The 19,087-nt window shown below is 40.5% G+C and overlaps 1 protein-coding gene across 9 annotated transcripts in view; it reads left to right on the forward strand.

The window, feature by feature from the left end:
• Positions 1–15: 15 nt before the first annotated feature.
• The window catches only part of MPHOSPH9 (M-phase phosphoprotein 9), a 66,780-nt gene continuing 47,708 nt past the window's right edge, over positions 16–19,087 (forward strand). For 2 of the 9 annotated variants that reach the window (XR_006604760.1, XM_004753128.3), the window contains exons 1-7: positions 16–177; positions 2,585–2,849; positions 6,528–6,681; positions 11,963–12,052; positions 12,257–12,777; positions 13,653–13,776; positions 17,881–17,971. Coding sequence is in view for 8 of the 9 variants with exons in the window: in XM_004753128.3 (XP_004753185.1) it covers positions 2,743–2,849; positions 6,528–6,681; positions 11,963–12,052; positions 12,257–12,777; positions 13,653–13,776; positions 17,881–17,971 (1,087 nt within the window). In the remaining variant the exon portion in view is untranslated. Of the gene's footprint in view, positions 178–2,584; positions 2,850–6,527; positions 6,682–11,962; positions 12,053–12,256; positions 12,778–13,652; positions 13,777–17,880; positions 17,972–19,087 lie in introns of those variants that run through there. The other 7 variants (XM_004753121.3, XM_004753123.3, XM_004753124.3 and 4 more) reach the window with 7 other exon arrangements.

A 19,087-nucleotide genomic window follows, 5' to 3' on the forward strand; every position in this document is an offset into this window, starting at 1 on the left:
GCGAGGGGCGGGTAGGAAAGGGGCGACCGAGGCGCGCGTCGGGGATCGGCCGTCTCCGCCCCCTTACAAACAGCCAATCGCGAGCAAGGTGCCGGGCGCGCGCACGCTCCCTCGAGTTTAACGGTCGCGAGAGGCCGCTCGTCCGACCCTGACATCGGCTGTGGGAGCAGCGGCCAGGTAAGCGGTCGCCCGCCTGCGGGGAGCCTTCGGCCGCGGGGGTATGGGTACGAGTTCTGAAAGACAAGGCCTTAGCAGAACCCCAAGTCTGGTGGTGGATTCAGGGCGGGGGAGGGCGACGACCAGACGACGCAACCCCCGCCGCGTCCCTCCGGTGTGTGGGGGCTTCGCCCGCGGCCGTGCGCCTTTTCTAGACTCAGTGCCCTTGAGTGACACCTGCGCGGCCCAATCGCAGAGCGCTTCTTCCCCAGGGGCGGGGGGCTTGTGGGCTTTTTCTTCTAATTCTCTCTCTTTTCTTTTCTTTTTTTTTTTTTTTGGAGATCTTCCTTACCTTCCTTGGTGTGCTTTGGGAATCGCGATGGTAGTTGCTGGAGTGGCGGGTTTTCTTTCCGCCTTTTGCTGCCTCCCGTTGCGGCGGCTGCGTTCGGTGGTTCTCCCTACCGGTCCCACTTTGACCCGAGAGCCGCCACCAGCAGCAGTTGAGGGCTGACTGCGAGGGCGAGGTGGTCGGGGTCTGGCCTCAAAACCTCGGGAATCCTCTCTTCCTTGCCCGCTCAGGCTCCCGGCAAAGCCCAGCGCCGGGTTAACTTTTATAGGATCAGCAGCCCCCGAGCTGGTCTTTTTTTTTTTTTTTCCCTTCCCCTCTTTCTTTTTTACTAGGGGTCTTGGGGACCAAGAGCGTGACATTTCGTTACCGGCAAATATAAACATGGCTCTGTGCTTATATCCATTGTCCTTCGAGTTTTGTTTTGTGTGTGTGTGTGTGTGTGTGTGTGTGTGTTTTATGTTTAATTTTGCATTCAGGTCGGGGGGTTCTCCCCGCCTTCCTTCATTCCCTCCCCTCACGCCCCCCCCCCCCCCCCCCGAGAAGCATCTTTGCATCCCAAGTGGTTTTTCATCTGCATCTTCTGCATCCGGGATTGCCTCGGCAGGCGGAGATACTGGATGGGGTTGCAGATCCCTATCCCTGGGGAGCTTGTATTTTCCCGGTAGAAGAGCAGGTGATTTGAATCCAGCTGTTTTCGTTGCCGGGTGGAAGGTGCAACCCCCGACTTTTTCAATACCCCGTTTGTGGTTGGCAATGGGCTGAGCCCCTGGGGAGAAATCCATTGAGGTAGTCCTGTTACCCTTGGCTTTCACATAACCTTTCTCCCGGTGGAAATGGTTCCTTTAAGAGCTGCTGTTTTTTCGGGTTCTGCTTTCTAAACCAGGCCTAGAAAGTGGGAACCTAGTGGAATCAATGGTAGATAATTTTCCTCCCTTTGCACTCCCTAGGCTTTCTGTCTTGTAAACAGCATAGATTTTTTTTTTTTTAAATTATTCTTCTCTTGCTCCTTCACTTAAAAAAAAAAAACCCCAAAAACAAAAACCGCACACAAGAACATGAATTCCCTAAGAAGGAAGCATGGTGTTTGATTCGTTATAGCTAATTTGTCTCTGGACACCTAGCATCGGTTAACCTGCATCACTTAAGCAGTTATTTTTAGTTGACCTGGCAAATAGTTTGTTTTTAAACAAGTAATAAATGCATAGAGTAGTAAAGGCTATGGTAGCTTAAAGTGCATTTCTACCACTCCTACCTTCTAGCCAGTGGAGAAACAACCATTGAATTGGCTGTGTTTAATCCCAAATTAAATACTAAGTACTTCCAATTTACCTGTTCAAAGTATAAATTAACAAGTATGGATCCTTTAGTAGAACTTATTAAACAAATGAACAAAGCATGTAAGTGTTCAATTGTTACATAGTAGAATTGTGTTTAGAATCTTATTAAACACATAAAATTCTGAAATACTACCTGCAAAAGAAGAATGCAACTTTTGCCAAATCACCCTTTTTTTGAGCGATAATTCACATAATATAAAATACATTCTTTTAAAGTGTACAAGTCACAGGTTTTTTGTATATTTACAGACAGGTTGTGCAACTATGTATTTCTGGAACTTTCCATCATTCCAAAAAGACACTCCATACCCATTTTTGGTCAGTACCATTGTCTCCTTCCCCCACCTTCTGGCAGTCATAAATCTACTTTCTGTCTCAAGAGATTTGCTCTTCTAGATTTTCCACATAAATGGAATCACCCACTAGGTGATCTTTTACTGAGCTTCTTTTACTTGAACCTAATACTTCAGTGTTTATCCACATTATAGTATGTATCAGTATTTTATACCTTTTTATGGCTGAGGAAGACTCCATTATGTGTATATATATATATATATATATATATAACATTTGTTTATTCATCAGTTGTTGGACACATCGGTCGTTTCTGCATTTTATTATAAATGCTGTTGCTGTTCTTAATGTAGACATGTATAAAAGGATCAAGGTTTCCAAAGTAGTGAAAAGACAGTTGCTAGGTTTAGTGGCTTTTTATAGTATTTTTTCCTCCATTCATTTTCAGACTCTCTTGGGAGCTTAGGATATTTCACAGTTCTGAATGTTAGCAACTGAAAATGCCTGTAGACGATGAAGCATCTGAAGATGACTCGGATTCAGTTTCTTCAAACACTGAAAGAACCTGCATTTTCAAATAAGAGAGTATAACGATTTCTGTACAATATGGAAGATTTTGATTTGGTGAAACCTTTACGAAAACCTTCATCTTCTGTAGAATCTGATATAAAAAGTTCTCCCCAGTCTTTTGGACTGAACTTAAATACTAATAGGTAAGAATGGGATAGATAGATTTAAAAAAAAAAAATGTAACAACAAATCAAAATAAGTTTATTTGCATAGTTTATCCAAGTAGTATCATATACTTATTTGTTCGCATTTAAATAACAATGACAGCCCTCTATCAGGAGCTGTTCAGGGATTAGTTAAGAATAGTTTCAGGGGGGCGCCTGGGTGGCTCAGTATCTTGATCAATTGTCTTCCTGAGTCAGGATCCTGGAGTGGCATCAGGCACCCTGCTCAGTGGGGTGTCTGCTTCTCCCTCTGAGCTTCCCCCTCTTATGCTCAACTCTCTCTCATTCTCTGTCAAATAAATAAACAAATAAAAACTTAAAAAAAATTTTATTTTTAAAAAAATTAAAAAAAATTTTTTTAAAAAGATTTTATTCATTTATTTGACGGAAGCAGAGTCACAAGTAGGCAGAAAGGCAGGCAGAGAGAGGAGGAAGCAGGCTCCCTGCTGAGCAGAGAGCCCTATGGGGGCTCGATCCCAGGACCCTGGGATCATGACCTGAGCCGAAGGCAGATGCTTTAACCCACTGAGCCACCCGGGCGCCCCAATAAATAAAATCTTTGAGAGGAAAAAGAAAAAAAAAGAATAGTTTCAGGGGCGTCTGGGTGGTTTAGTTGTTAAGTGTCTGCCTTCAGCTCAGGTCGGGATGGAGCTCTGCCTTGGGTTCCCTGCTCAGCTGGAAGCCTGCTTCTCCCTCTCCCACTCCCTCTGCTTGTGTTCCCTCTCCTGCTGTCTGTGTCAAATAAATAAATAAAATCTTTGGGGAAAAAAATAGTTTCAGCCCTCCCCTTTTATATCTTCCACAGATAATGTACTTTTGCATGGGGATCATTGTGGAAAAAATACTCGTTTTCCCTTTTTTGGGTAAGATTTTATTTATTAATTAGCGAGAGAGAAGGGTGCAAGCAGGGGGAGAGGGAGAAGCGGACTCTCTGCCAAGCAGGGGGCCCGATGTAGGGCTCTATACCAGGACCCTGAGATCATGAGCTGAAGGCAGACACTTAATGACTGAGCCACCCAGGTGCCCCAAAGCATAATTATTTTTATTTATTTGACTCAGAGAGAGAGATATCACAAGTAGGCAAAGCAGCAGGCAGAGAAAGGGGGAAGCAGGCTCCCCACCTAGCAGAGAGCCTGATACGGGGCTCGATCCCAGGACCCCGAGATCATGACCTGAGCCGAAGACAGAGGCTTAGCCCACTGAGCCACCCAGGCACCCCAAAGCATCATTTTTAAAAAAATATTTTATTTATTTATTTGACAGAGTATGAGCAGGGGGGAGGGGCAGAGGAAGAGGGGGAAGCAGGCTTCCCACCAAGCAGGGAGCCCTGTGCTGTATGTACTCAATCCCAGGACCCTGGGATCATGACCTGAGCTGAAGGTAGACACTTAATGACTGAGCCATCCAGGTGTCCCCTTTTACACTGTTTTAAAATTTCTGGTAGATTACAAGCATGTCTTTAAAATTTAGTTGCCTAAATATTGTTTTTCTACATTTTTAAAATAACAGTGCAAGTAATGTTTAATATTTCAGAACTACCTTACCAATCTGGGAAGTAGGAATTAAAATTGAATACTAGGAAGTAAGCAAAAAAAACAGACCCTGAGTGAGTGGACAAAAATAGATACTCTCCAACAATGCATTTCATGCATTTTCTTTTTAAACTTTCCAGTGTTTGGTTTGTTTTTAATCAGAGCCAGCTTGCTCTCATTTTGTAAATAATCTGACAAACGTGGTTATTTGATTTCTAAATTTCTAATAGCCTAAAAACAGCCAAGAGGCAAAGCCCACTAGAGAGGAGCCCAGCTATAACAAGCATGTACAATGAAGCAAAAACACGGCTATCTGGGGCCTATTGGTAAAGGGTCAAAGGTCTTCTAACACACGAGATCTTGAAGAGACTGTATAATAAATACACTAATTCTTTAAAAAGTTTGTTCATTCTCTGCCTTTCTTGGGAGGAATTTAAGGCAGCTTGTAAGAACATAGAAGATGAGAAAGCGAGGTGAAAGGCGGGGAATGTGTGTGGGAAATGGTCCGGGCAGATGGCTGTCTTCACAATTTGTACCCATGCACTGAAAGTTCGTTTCCTGCAGCACTTGGTGACCCCTAGGAAGAAATCCCTTTTAGAACATAATCTGCCTGGGGAAACCTACATGTGCCTTCCCCTTTCATTTTTTAAGATTTTATTTTAAAATTTTTTTTTTTAAAGATTTTATTTATTTATTTGACAGAGAGAAATCACAAGTAGTCGGAGAGGCAGGCAGAGAGAGAGAGAGAGGGAAGCAGGCTCCCTGCTGAGCAGAGAGCCCAATGCGGGACTCGATCCCAGGACCCTGAGATCATGACCTGAGCCGAAGGCAGCGGCCCAACCCACTGAGCCACCCAGGCGCCCCTATTTAAAATTTTTTAAAAAATGTTATCTCTACTCCCAACATGGGGCTCGAACTCACCACCCCAAGATCAAGAGTCACGTGCTCCACTGACAGAGCCAGCCCGGTACCCCCTAAATGTGCCCTTTTTTTTTTTTTTTTTAAGATTTTATTTATTTACTTAACAGAGATAGATCACAAGTAGGCAGAGAGGCAGGCAGAGAGAGAGAGGAGGAAGCAGGCTCCCCGCTGAGCAGAGAGCCTGATGCAGGGCTCGATCCCAGGACCCTGAGATCACGACCCGAGCCGAAGGCAGCGGCTTAGCCCACTGAGCCACCCAGGCGCCCCTAAATGTGCTCTTTTAATGAAGATTATGTAACTGACCTTGTCTCCCTTTTCATTATGACTAGCAGTTAAATCGGTCAAATTTAGACTTGATTACACAACCATGTAACCCCTTATGGACAACATGTATGTTCTTTCCCCGGAGTTTTTATTAGTCCTTGATTCTCCTTGTTACTGTTTTTCTGTTATTTTTGTCAGTGTTGTGGTGTGTGTGTGTGTTTTAATGAACTCTTTGTGAAACAATATAGGGTATCAATAAATAAATGAAAATGACCTCTTAGACTGGAATTTAAACATAGTTTATTGTCCTTAATTATGCTTTGTGTTTTTATAAAGCAAATCTGAAATAACTTCCTCTCAAGTTTGGGAAAGCAGTCCTCCTGGAAAGAATCAGTGGTATTTTACACAGTGAATAGGGCTAAATGAATGCTGAATATTTGCTGCTAATTTGCTTGGCACAACTTTTATTCAAAGATGGTGCAAAGATAAGCACCAGCTTATCACACCAAATTAGGGGGATCCAATTAACAAGACTTGACTGCAATTCTGGGCAGTGGAGAAAGAAACCCCACTACAGAAAAAGGGCTGTACTTACAGTAGAGGAAAATAATCCTCCGGAATGATTTAGATTGGAGAAAGCTGGACCTTTTTCTTATCGTACAGCAGAAACTTTTATTTTCTGCTGGTGCTTTGGAGTGTCCTCCCACTTCTGGAGATGGTCTTTCTGTTGGATTCTTTAAAAAAAAAAAAAAAAGTGCTTTCTCTTTACTGCTATTTTTCCTTTTGTGGACAAACGTGATCAGATTTTCAACAAACGAGGTGCCATTAAGAAGGATTAAATGTCAGTGGTTTTGTACTGCTCTGCTAAACTTGAACTGCTGAATTATTCAACACTTTGGTAGAATGAAGAAAACCATTTGAATTATTTATGTTTCAACAGAAGTAGTCCCCACCTTAGTACAAATGGGGTATCCTCTTTCTCAGGGAAGACCAGACCATCCGTAATTCAAGGTACAGTTGAAGTCCTAACCTCTTTAATGCAAGAGCTACAAAACACTGGAAGGACTGATTCGGAACTTTGGAAAAACTGTGAGGTATCTAGTTTTGTTTTATTTGTGGAATTTTAAAAAATATATTTGTAAATGTGCCTCTACTGAACTCTACATTATTAGAAATTTATATACTAAAGAGAGTGATTCTTACTGCTAGAGTGAAATGGTCAAATATAGGAATTGGGGAACAATATCAATCAATATGGAAAAGATGATCAAGAATATGTTTGAACAAATATTAGTGATTAGCCACACTAATTTATATTTTAAATGTCAGCTAAAATATTAGCTTTGTTCAGAGAAGTGAGAATTCCAAAATTATTACTATTGTTAATAATTCTAATGTTTTAAGTAAGTCATACAAAATTGTTACCATTTTGAAAAAAAAAGCCTAAATGCTCTTTGAAATATTTTGAATGCTCCACTCATAAATTAAGACTTCTTTTTAGTTATGCCTTATCACATTTAGTTGTGATATGTTGAATTATATTGATTTTTCAGAATTGATTGTTTCTTTGGCCCATAGGTTAAATTGTGATATGAAAATTTAGTTAAAAGAATACATATATATAAATTTTGTTTCACAGAATTATGCCCAGGTTAGATTTTTCACAGGCTGGATTTGGTAATGCTTTATAGAAATGTATAAAACATTTTTATTAAATTCTTTATTTAGGGAACAGTGGATTTTATTAAATGTATTTTTTATTAAATTTATTTAATTTTAAAAAATGTTTATCATACAAACTATTACTTGTGTTATTTTCAAAATGTATAATAAGTGGAATGAAAAAATACCTGGTTTAAGGATTCAGAAGCAGCCACCCTTAAGTAATTATTTGTATTCATTATCCATATTATAAAAATGACTATTATTGCAAACTTCAGGAAAAATTGAGCTTTAAGTTTTTGCAATTTTTGTTTTTTCCATATAATAGTCAGTATATGCTAATGCAAGAGACATGTAAAATGATACAATTAAAAAATGGAATATATTTTGAAATATTTACTTTAATATACTTATTCATTAGCTTATGAACCTGAGTTAACATGTTTTTTAAAAAAAATAAGGTATTGCTCTTCTGGCAAATTCATGTTTAACTAGAAATTATTACTTTTAATACTTTGAAATTGGCATCCTGGAATCAGAATGTATTTGTGAATTTAAGATACAGATTTTTATAAGGCAACATACCAACGTGCTACTTGACACCTTGGCATTTGAGCCAGTTTCTTTTCCTTTCCCCTTCATCTCTGATATAACATTATTTTATATTTAATATTAATTGGCTACTTAATTTTTATAATGTAGACATGTAATTGTTTAGTGAATCATTTCTTAAGATATTTCTTACTTTGGCAGAATATGAAGTATCCTTCTGGTCATTTCAGTAAAATCTCTCCAATTTATTAATGTGTTTTGTAGCATACAAAAACGCAATCCAGTGATATTTTAGTGTGTAGCATTTTAGGAAGAATGGGAGGGGTAAGGATTGTGCAAGTCTTATTCCTTATTCTTTCCCCTGAATTTCATATTTTCATCTTTTTTTGGAATAGTAACATTTGTCTGATTTCTACCATTGGTAAGGGATTCATCTATGTTATTAAAGCAAAACTTAAAACCTTCCATGGAGCTCAGAGCTCTGGAGGTCTAATTTCTTTAGAATTTCTTCCTAAAACCTCTTTTCTGGAATTCTGAGGTTTATCATTCCTTAAACTTGAGAAGATTATGTATTTTGATTAATGGAAAATAATGTTTAACACATTTACGTAGAATTACTTTAATATATTCTTAAATGCTTACTGTTGCTAATATTTCTCTGATGGTAAAATTTTAAAGCACATTATTAGCTAATTTGTCTTAAGTCATTATTTTTGCATTTTCACGATTTAGTGCTACTGATTATATATGTAAGAGTAATGGTTATATGATAATAGTTATTTTATTTTTTATTTTTTTTTTTAAAGATTTTATTTATTTGTCAGAGACAGAGGGAGAGAGAGCAAGTGAGCACAGGCAGACAGAGAGGCAGGCAGAGGCAGAGGGAGAAGCAGGATCCCTGCCGAGCAAGGATCCTGATGCGGGACTCGATCCCAGGACCCTGGGATCATGACCTGAGCCGAAGGCAGCTGCTTAACCAACTGAGCCACCCAGGCGTCCCTATGATAATAGTTATTTTAAGTACCATTTATTGAGTGTCTATTTGCCAAGCAGTATACTAGGTACCTTTTGTCCATAGCACTCAACCTTATTAGACCCAAAGCCCTTATTTTATAATTTTACCATTAATTTACTAGTTTACATTTTACATTTGACAGTTCACACTTGACAATTTTTAAAGTGACATCAACTTATATTATCCTGAAATGCATTTCACAGGTACATCTGCCTGTACCTACCGTAAAAACAGTCATCCTCTTAATCGTGATAAAGAGGAGGAATCAAAGTTACTTATAATTTGAAAACAGGTTTTTCAGTATGTAAGTGCCCAGCACACTCCCATCAGAAGATGTAGTGGAGCACAATCTGGGGTTGACACGTAGACTCACTGTGAAGCAGCAGTGATAGACACGGACTGATCCAACTGTGTTGTACTGATGACCCAGCACTTCATTTGGTGACATGATTTTCTTTTCTTTTTTTTTTTTTAAAGATTTTATTTATTTATTTGACAGAGAGAAATCACAAGTAGATGGAGAGGCAGGCAGAGAGAGAGAGGGAAGCAGGCTCCCTGCTGAGCAGAGAGCCTGATGCGGGACTCCATCCCAGGACCCTGAGATCATGACCTGAGCCGAAGGCAGCGGCTTAACCCACTGAGCCACCCAGGCGTCCCGGTGACATGATTTTCTGAAACGGTGACCAACTTCTGATCAAGTTCTGAAACGAACTTAACATCTTCATAGTGGCATTCCTGGACGATTTGTTGATTTGAGAGCTAAGCAAAATATTTGGTATTTTTATAATATAAAATGGACCCAGGACAGTTTTTCCTTGTTGGGGACCATCCTGTGATGTGTGTCCCTGGACCCACTGAGTGCTGGTAGCACCCTTACTATCTTTGTGACAGCCATGGCCTCACAGCTTTTCAAAATACAGTTCTTCCATTGAGATCACTGCTTCACATGCATCATATTTGAATTTAAAATTTAATTCTCCCAGCCACCTATGTGCTATTACTCTTCCCATTTTAGAAATTCATAAGAAGCACAAATGAAATTTACTTATTGAGGACCACTCAGGTTGTTAGTGGAGAGTTGGAAATTAGGCCTAGGATGTCAAAGTCATTGGGATATTTACAAGGCGAGACTATAGAAACCCCTTTCAGGCTAATAGCATCAAAAGCTTTGTGCAAGGGATAGTTTTAATTAGACGCCCATGTCCTCCAATGTGTGTAAAATGCAGGTCACATAAATAATTTTAGTTAGACATGAATCATAGTCCTAATAATATGTGAATAATATTATTTGCTGCATTTATAATGTTCTTAAATATGTTTATTGAAAATTTAAATATAAAATCTGACTAGGAAGAACAAAATCTCCACCAATTTATATCCTTAGTAAGCTCCATTCATTCATATCTTAAATAAGAAAATATTAATTAGGATGTGATTAACATTGTGTCACATAATATGAAGCCATTTTTTGTTTTTGTTTTTTTGTTATCGTTTTTATGTATGTAATTCTATCATTGTTGTAATTTAGTTCTGTGTGACTAATAACTTTGTCAGGTTAAAATAACTCCTGAAGTATTTAAGTTTGTATAACTTAATAAAAAAAGCTATTGCCTGATTTTTGTTTTGACTAAGATACTTCGTGTTGTAGATAAGTGGAGAAGATAAGGAACTGAATTTGATGTAACCTACCTTATCCTGAAGTTAGTTGATTTAGAATTAATACTTCCTATCAGTACCATTCTCTTTCTGTTCAAAAATTTCCTTTTCCAATCCTGCGAGTTTTTATTTCCTTTGCGTTAATACTGTTCTGTATCTTTCAATTTAATTCTGCTCTGTTGTGGTTACTGAACTGGCTTTAATCTGAAGGGCCTCTAGAATGTGTAGTCTGTAATACCAAAGAAAAATGAGCTTGAAATTCACATACATATTTTTTTTAAAGTAAACTCTACCCCAACGTGGGGCTCAAGCTCATGACTCTGAGATCAAGAGTTGCGTGTTCCACTGACTGAGCCAGCCAGGCGGCCCTGAAGTTCCCATTTTCATACACTCACTCAGACTGTATATCCGAGTGCCCACTCTTTCCTTGGCCCTGCGTCCTACGTGCTTAATGATGAGTTAACAGAGTGAACAGACGGGACGCTCTCTGTGCTAAAGGCTACGAAGGCAGTGCACAGGATGACATTTAGAAAGGAGCAACTCTGGGATGGTTTGGGCAACTGTCTTCGAGAAGTTAAGCTATAATTGCAAGAAGGGGCAGAAGCCGTGATAAGAGCTGGAGAGAGAGCTTTCCAGGTAGAGGGTGCAGTGAGGGCAAAGCTTTTGAGGTGGAAGACCGTTTTGGCAGGTTCAGGAAAAAGAGAGGCCAGTGAGGCTGGTAGGTACTGAGTGGGGGTAGAGAGGGGTGGGATGAAGTTGGGAGGTGCGCGGGGCCCGGATCTCTTGGCCCCGTAGGGAGTACAGCAAAGGAAAGATAATGGAATGGTTTGTAAGGGAAGCTCTTTTTCATGGTAGCTGCTTAGTGTGTATTATTGCCAAGAGTCTGTTACTGAAAGGATGCCAGCCTCGACACTGAATTTAGCCGCTGAACGTCTCCTTGCCCCCTTTCCTGCTTTTGCAATCTGGTTGTAAGAGCACTGACTCCTTGAGAGTCCGAGGGGTCAGGACCTGACAGTGACAGAAGGGAGGGCTAGGCCAGTTCTGTGGGTTTTCAGAGGGAGTTTCTCATTCCTCTCTCAGCTGTAGTGATGACACTTCAGTATCTGACTTGAAAAGCGTTCTTTTGTTTTTGTTTTACACTTAAATAACAAGTAAATTAGGGGTTTAAATCCCACTATACCAAATTATTTCTTGTCTTAAGGCGTGGGAATCAGAAATGAGAGCTGGTGACGTCAAATTAAGATGCCATGTGAAAAACAAGATTTACCCAGACCTTCAGATTTACCCAGACTGCAGGTTACATAAGAGAGGGGTGACCATGCCTGTGCCTTTCTATTTTTGCATTAAATCTAGCTTTATAGCTATTTAATCGAGCTTATACATTTTACATTAAAAATATATTTTAACAAGGTCCTTTCCCACTGGAAGAATTTTTCTGTGACTATTACATGAACAATTATTTTTAACTAAAATATTTTATAATTTAATAGACCAGGTGGTTACAGCTATTCAGTCTGGTGGAAAAACAATGCCAACAACAGATAGTTGCCCAGCAGGAACAGTTCCACAACCAAATTCAAGTAAGTTGTTATTTATATTGATTCTTTTTTTTTATATTGTAAGATTTGGAAGAGGAAGCAGTTAATACTTCTTACCAGTTTTGTTTTTTAACTAAAAGCAGATTCTCTTTAATATCTCTTATTTTTAAGCAATATTTTCAGAGTATTTACACAAAGGTAATGTTTAATATACTTTCTTACCCAGATCTATAATTTTATTTGCAGCGAATACAGGAGGAGATAAAAAACTTAGTCAAGTTACAGACCAGTAATTCTTCCTGGGCTTCCTCCGATAGTTTTTTAAGCAAACAATTCTCTTCAGAAAGTCAAATGGGTTTTTATTCTGAAAACAGTGAGAGAAATGAACCTATCATCAGTTATCCTAAGTCTACAGAACCCGAAATGCAGCAAGGAACAGCCACGTCCCAACCAGACGGCAGCATGGACAGTAGCTCAGTGAGCAGTGGGTATGGCACCTTTTGTGTGTCCGAATTAAATGCCTACAAATCTAAGGACCCGCCCGAGATCATGGAGCACCCAGAGGTTTCTGAAGGACAGTTTGGAGCGCCTTTGGGGCAGACGGAGTCACCTGTAGATGGTGTAAAAAACAAGAGTTTTCATATACATCCCACTGAAGAGTTCTGTGCATCTTTAAAGGAAGATAGTTCTATTTTTCCTGGTGAGTTTGAACACCACTTTCTTGGCGAAAATAAGATTTCAGAAGTATACAGTGGGAAAACAAATAGGTGAGTAGAATTTCTCCATCCTTTGAAGGGAGGTTTGCTTGTTTATTACATTTAGAATCTAGTAAAGCAAGCTCCTTTTTGAGTATAATAAAATGAGATGTCTTTGAACACTTAGGAGCTTTACCAAAGTCTTGTATTTATTGCCTGTGCCAAATGGAAATAAAGCATACGATATATTACCAATGTCTGACTTTCTTCCCGTTTGTGACTTTGTAAGACTACTGACCTCTTAGGTGGGAGCCTTGCTAGAATAATACCTTTTATATTTTCTGGTCACTGTAAACTTGCTGAAAATTAGAGTATGGAATTGTATCAACTGTGGAGTTTTGTCACATATGTGCCTGTAATTTGAAAGCAAACATCATACACAAGTATATTTAATGCTTTTTATATATAAGAGGAACTTTTGTAAGTTTAAGGACAACTGTGGCTGGATGTTTGTAAAGCAAATACTCATTTAAAATTACGTCATTTACAGTAAATGTTCAGTTTTATATCTCTAAAGTGTGTCCTCTAAGGTAAGTGTTCACCTATAACAACACAGATCTTGTGTACCTATTAGTAATCATTACTAGTCCTCGTAAATAAAGATTTTGCTTGAGAGAGACCTTGAGCACTTGAATGGGCCACTGTGATCGGTTTTGTTCTGTGGCTACAGCTATGTGTATTATTAATCACTGTTTGTTTGTTTTGTTCACTTTGCCTTTGGTAATAGAAAATTGTAAGAAGAAATTTAGGTGAATCAATAAAAATCCATCTGTTCCCTGCTATTAGAAAAACAACTCAAAACATTTTCCATTATCAACTAGTGTTTAGTTTTATGTGTGAAGGACAGCTTCTAAAGAGAATAACTTTGGTTTTCTTTTTTTGAATAGTAAATCGATAACATCATGGGCACAAAAGCTGAAGCAGAACCAACCAAAGAGAGCACTTACAGAAGAGGGGTGTTCAAAACCTATGCAAGGAAATGAGCTGGCCAAGAAGTCACCAATGGAGAAGGTGGGTGATAAGTCCCTTTACTCTGCCATGTTTCAGCCACTGATAATTAGGTGGAGTTTACTATATACTCATCAACATAAGTTTTCGGCCCTTTCTTCTATGGTATTAATTTGTACTATTGACCTATCTGCCTTCGGGTGTCTCAAAGGATTGGAAACAATAGTTTGCTCTAAGTACTGGTTCTTTAGTGGTCTGGAAATCAAAAATAAGGAGGGGTAAAGTACTATAAAAAGTGAGGGGAGCCTGGGTGGCTCAGTGGGTTAAAGCCTCTGCCTTCGGCTCAGGTCATGATCCCAGAGTCCTGGGATCGAGCCCTACATCGGGCTCTCTGCCCAGCAGGGAGCCTGCTTCCCCCTCTCTCTCTTTTTGCCTGCCTCTCTGCCTACTTGTAATCTCTCTTTCTGTCAAATAAAGAAAATCTTGAAAAAAAAAAAAGGGAAAATCATTTTGTAAGGGTCCTAATTTGCTTTGTACTGCAACTGTTTACATTTGGTCAGAGAGTGATCCACTTAACTTTTTTTTAAGCCCTCAAATAATTTGTATTACTATGAAGTTGTAAGAAGTAGTACTATGTGTGTGAATGCTTCAAGACAACTCTGAATTTATAACCCAAATTTTGAGAGATTACATGGTTAAATTCTGTGTGGCCGTTTTGCTAATCTAGCAGCTGTTTTTGTTGAAGAGTTACAGATATGAGTAAGTTTGAAGCCCTTTGAAGCCCTTTTGGCTTAAATTATCATAGAGTAACATTGTTTAGTATAACACATTGATATTGTAATATCTGATCTCTGCAAACTTGGTATCTTTAGAAATTGACCACTTCTTTTTTTTTTTTTAAAGATTTTATTTATTTATTTGACAGAGAGAAATCACAAGTAGATGGAGAGGCAGGCAGAGAGAGAGGGAGGGAAGCAGGCTCCCTGCTGAGCAGAGAGCCCAATGTGGGACTCGATCCCAGGACCCTGAGATCATGACCTGAGCCGAAGGCAGTGGCTTAACCCACTGAGCCACCCAGGCGCCCAAAATTGACCACTTCTTGATCATCATAAACATGGTCTTTGCATCATCCTGTGAAAAATAAGTAGAAGTCATAGGGAGACAGTCCCTCAGCCTTCCTAAGGCACTGTTCTTTTTTCTTTCAGTAAATTTTCATTTGCCAGCCAGTGATACTTAGGCTTCTTCATATCACAGTTCTTGAACGTATTCCGCTTTTGTGTTCAGGAGGGAAGTGAGGGTGCAGGAAGCTACAGGAGCTGCCGAGCCTCTGAGACCCGCCCTGTAGGACTGCCTTCATAGAACTGTTCTTTTGAACCCATGTGCCGTCAGCCATCAGGATGCTATATCCTTGTTTGGTGTGAGTGAGAGCATGATAGTATTTGGAGATGGGGGTGAAAGTTGCTTTTTTTTTTTTTTTTTTTTTTTTTTTTTTTTTTTTTTTTTTTTTTCAATAGTAAATCAGACTTTATTGGCATTTTTAAAAATCTACTGAAAAATAAACCATTATGAAAGGAAAAAAGCAAGCCATAGACTGAGACTAAATATCCAAAAAACATAACTGATCAAGTGTTGTCTGTGTCCAGAATATATTATGACCACCTGATTTTTTAAAAAATCAAGTAATGCATCTTTTTTTTTTTTTTAAAGATTTTATTCATTTATTTGACAGAGAGAGAGATCACAAGTAGGCAGAGAGGCAGGTAGAGAGAGAGAGAGGAGGAAGCAGGCTCCCTGCCGAGCAGAGAGCCCGACGCGGGACTCGATCCCAGGATCCTGAGATCATGACCTGAGCTGAAGGCAGCGGCTTAACCCACTGAGCCACCCAGGCTCCCAAGTAATGCATCTTTTAATATATGGGTGAAGGAGCTTTTTTTTTTTTTTATTTAATTTTATTTTTTTGACAGAGATCACAAGTAGGCAGAGAGAGAGAGAGAGAGGAGGAAGCAGGCTTCCTGCTGAGCGGAGAGCCCGATGCGGGGCTTGATCCCAGGACCCTGAGATCATGACCCGAGCTGAAGGCAGAGACTTAGCCCACTGAGCTGCCCAGGTGCCCCTGAAAGTTGCTTTTTTTATTGAATTAGGTTGGCAGAAAAAGACAACGTCTTCCTTCCTTCCTTCCTTCCTTCCTTCCTTCCTTCCTTCCTTCCTTCCCTTTTTTCTTTCTTGATTTAATTTATTTGAGAGAGAGAGAGCAGGGAGAGGGGAAGAAGCAGACTTCCTGCTGAGCAGGGAGCCCAGCATGGGGCTCTATCCTAGGACCCTGAGATCATGACTGGAGCTGAAGACTGATGCTTTTTCTTTTTTAAGATTTTATTTATTTATTTATTTGACAGAGACACAGCAAGAGAGGGGGAACACAAGCAGGGGGAGTGAGAGAGGGAGTAACAGGCTTCCCACCAAGCAGGGAGCCTGATGTGGGGCTCAATCCCAGGACCCTGGGATCTGACCTGAGCCGAAGGTAGACACTTAGCCTACTGAGCCACCTAGGTGCCATGAAGGCAGATGATTAACCAACTGAGTCACCCAGGCAACTCTCCCATTTATTATTTTAGAGAGCCAGAAAGAGCAAGTGCATGCACAGGCTCTTGAGCACTGGGGGAGGGGCGGGGGGAGAGGGAGAGAATCTCAAGAAGACTCTGCTCTTGAGTGTGGAGCCTGATGGGGAGCTTGATCCCAGGACTCTGAGATCTTGACCGCAGTCAAAACCAAGAGTCGGATACTCAACTGACTGAGCCACCCAGCTGCGCCTTCCGTTCCTTTTCTTTTTTTTAAAGATGAGTGGTATTTTTGGTAGGAAATCGTTATGGGAGATCAAGTTTCTTTTATTTGAGTTTTCGATGGCTTTCAGATACAGGTAGTTGATGAATCCGAGGTGCCACACCTGAAGTGAACACGTTTCTTACCCGCATAATCCTGAGTCAAATGTTGCGGATTTACCGCGTTGAAACTCTTTATTTCATCCTTCCTCTTCTCCTGTTTTTTCTAGTTTCAGTCTACGTCAGGGAATCCTTAGGGACAGAATCCTCTTGGCATCCAGTTTTCTCTTTCTACAATGGTAGTTTCTTTGGGTACTAGCTATTTTGAAGCCCATCTTGAAATAGCTGTTGTTTTAGCATAAGGAAGACACCCTCCTTGGTAGGCAGAGTGCTGTCACCTCTGTAGCCTTCTACTTTGGCTGTGGGTCCACACAAGATTGTGAGCAATACAACTTTAATACTTAACAAAAACAGGGGCGCCTGGGTGGCTCAGTGGGTTAAAGCCTCTGCCTTCAGCTCAGGTCATGATCCCAGGGTCCTGGGTTCGAGCCCCACATCAGGCTCTCTGTTCAGCGGGGAGCCTGCTTCCCCGCTCTCTCTGCCTGCCTCTCTGCCTGCTTGTGATCGCTGTCAAATAAATAAATAGAATCTTTAAGAAAAAAAAAAAAAGCTCCTTTCTAAAAAAATTAAAAAAAAATACTTCTTAACTAAAACTAAAAGTTCGATGATGGTGGAGCTGACGAGAAAAATACTGATAAAAATGCTCTTCTGTTAAATTTCTTGTGACAATGCCAGAGACACCGCAAGGAGTAGTTGGCTCAGTACTTTTATCAGAATCGGTGATAAGCAAGCATTTCGAGCCTTCTCTGTGGTTAGTAACCGGTTGCCTATACAAAGACATAGTTTACTACTTGAAGTTCATATAGATTACTGAAAGCAGTTTTTAGAGTTTGAATTATTGTACTTTTAATGATAAAAATGAATTATTAGGGCTTTCACATTAATTTTGACCCTAAATGACTTTAATTCCAGGCATTTTGAATTTGTTTTGGATGTTACTGGCAAATTATAAATACATTTTCTTCCTGAGCTCATTAAGTAGCTCCAATTGCCCGTGTTCTCCCAAATCAACTTTTGTAAACACACAGGAGAAGAAAATCCTTCACGGTTAGTTCCTATCATTGTGCATTTCTGTAATCGTGGGGAAACCCAGACTTTCCTCCTTCTTCGTGAACCCTCTGAGACTTTTCTCTAGGCCGGGGGTTGACACCTGGCTTTCATTTCTTGGGTCAGCAGTTTGTGCCTAATGATTTTCAGCTTTGAACTCACAGTTCTCTCTCTTGCCTTGTAGTCTAATTTCACTGCTGCTAAGCATCCTCATGCTTTTTACCTCAACAAACCAGATGAGAGTCCAAATTCTTGGATGTCTGATTCAGGAACAGGTATGAGAGTCATTTTTTTATAACAACTTCTAATAGGACGATGATGCTATACGGCGTAATGGAGCGGTTTCTGTAAATCTGTTCTATGTTGTGTTGTGCCTCTAAGTCTGACTTCCTTACTTGCATTGATTTGTGTTACACATTCTAGAAGGATAGAAGGAAAAAAATATTTTTACAGTTATTTAAACCCTTGCAGAAGGCATCTCAGCATTTTCCAGGTGCTCCAGAGTGAATTAAGAAATGCAAACCCTTGGGACGCCTGGGTGGCTCAGTGGGTTAAAGCCTCTGCCTTCGGCTCAGGTCATGATCTCAGGGTCCTGGGATCGAGTCCCGCATCGGGCTCTCTGCTCAGCAGGGAGCCTGCTTCCCTCTCTCTCTCTCTGCCTGCCTCTCCATCTACTTGTGATTTCTCTCTGTCAAATAAATAAATAAAATCTTAAAAAAAAAAAAAGAAATGCAAACCCTTTGTGAGCCGTTCCTTACTCTCCGTGGTAAGCTTATTTTAGCTTCAGTGATGTAACCTACTGATTTTCTCCCCCCCACAATCCCACATGCGGTTTGTCAGGATGAATTAGCCTTGCAGGATGAAAACTGCCGGAATTCAACCCCCGTCATGCTGCCCCCCCTCAGAGAGCTCCCATCACCTGTCCCCTGGGTTTCTGCCGCGTCCTGCCCAGCCTCCCTGCCCTCACCCTTGCACCCTTCCATCTGTGCAACAGCCTGTAGGGTCCTTCTTCTTCTTTTTTTTTTTTTTTAAAGAGAGAGAGTGAGACAAACCAAGAAACAGATTCTTTTTTTTTTTTTTTTAATTTTATTTACTTATTTGACAGAGATCGCAAGTAGACAGAGAGGCAGGCAGAGAGAGAGGAGGAAGCCGGCTCCCCGCTGAGCAGAGAGACCGATGCGGGGCTGGATCCCAGGACCCTGGGATCATGACCTGAGCTGAAGGCAGAGGCTTTAACCCACTGAGCCACCCAGGTGCCCCTGTAGGGTCCTTCTTAAAGAGGGGTCAGATCATGTGACTTCTCTGCTCAAAACCCCACTGTGCTCTTTCCCTCAGAAGAGCAGCCTGAGTCCTCGTCGGCACCCACAGGCCCCGCAAGGTCTAGCCTTGTT

The sequence above is a fragment of the Mustela putorius genome, unplaced genomic scaffold (assembly GCF_011764305.1).
Source record: "Mustela putorius furo isolate JIRA1106 unplaced genomic scaffold, ASM1176430v1.1 tig00537248_pilon_pilon_pilon, whole genome shotgun sequence".
In the NCBI taxonomy this organism is placed as follows: Eukaryota; Metazoa; Chordata; class Mammalia; order Carnivora; family Mustelidae; genus Mustela; species Mustela putorius.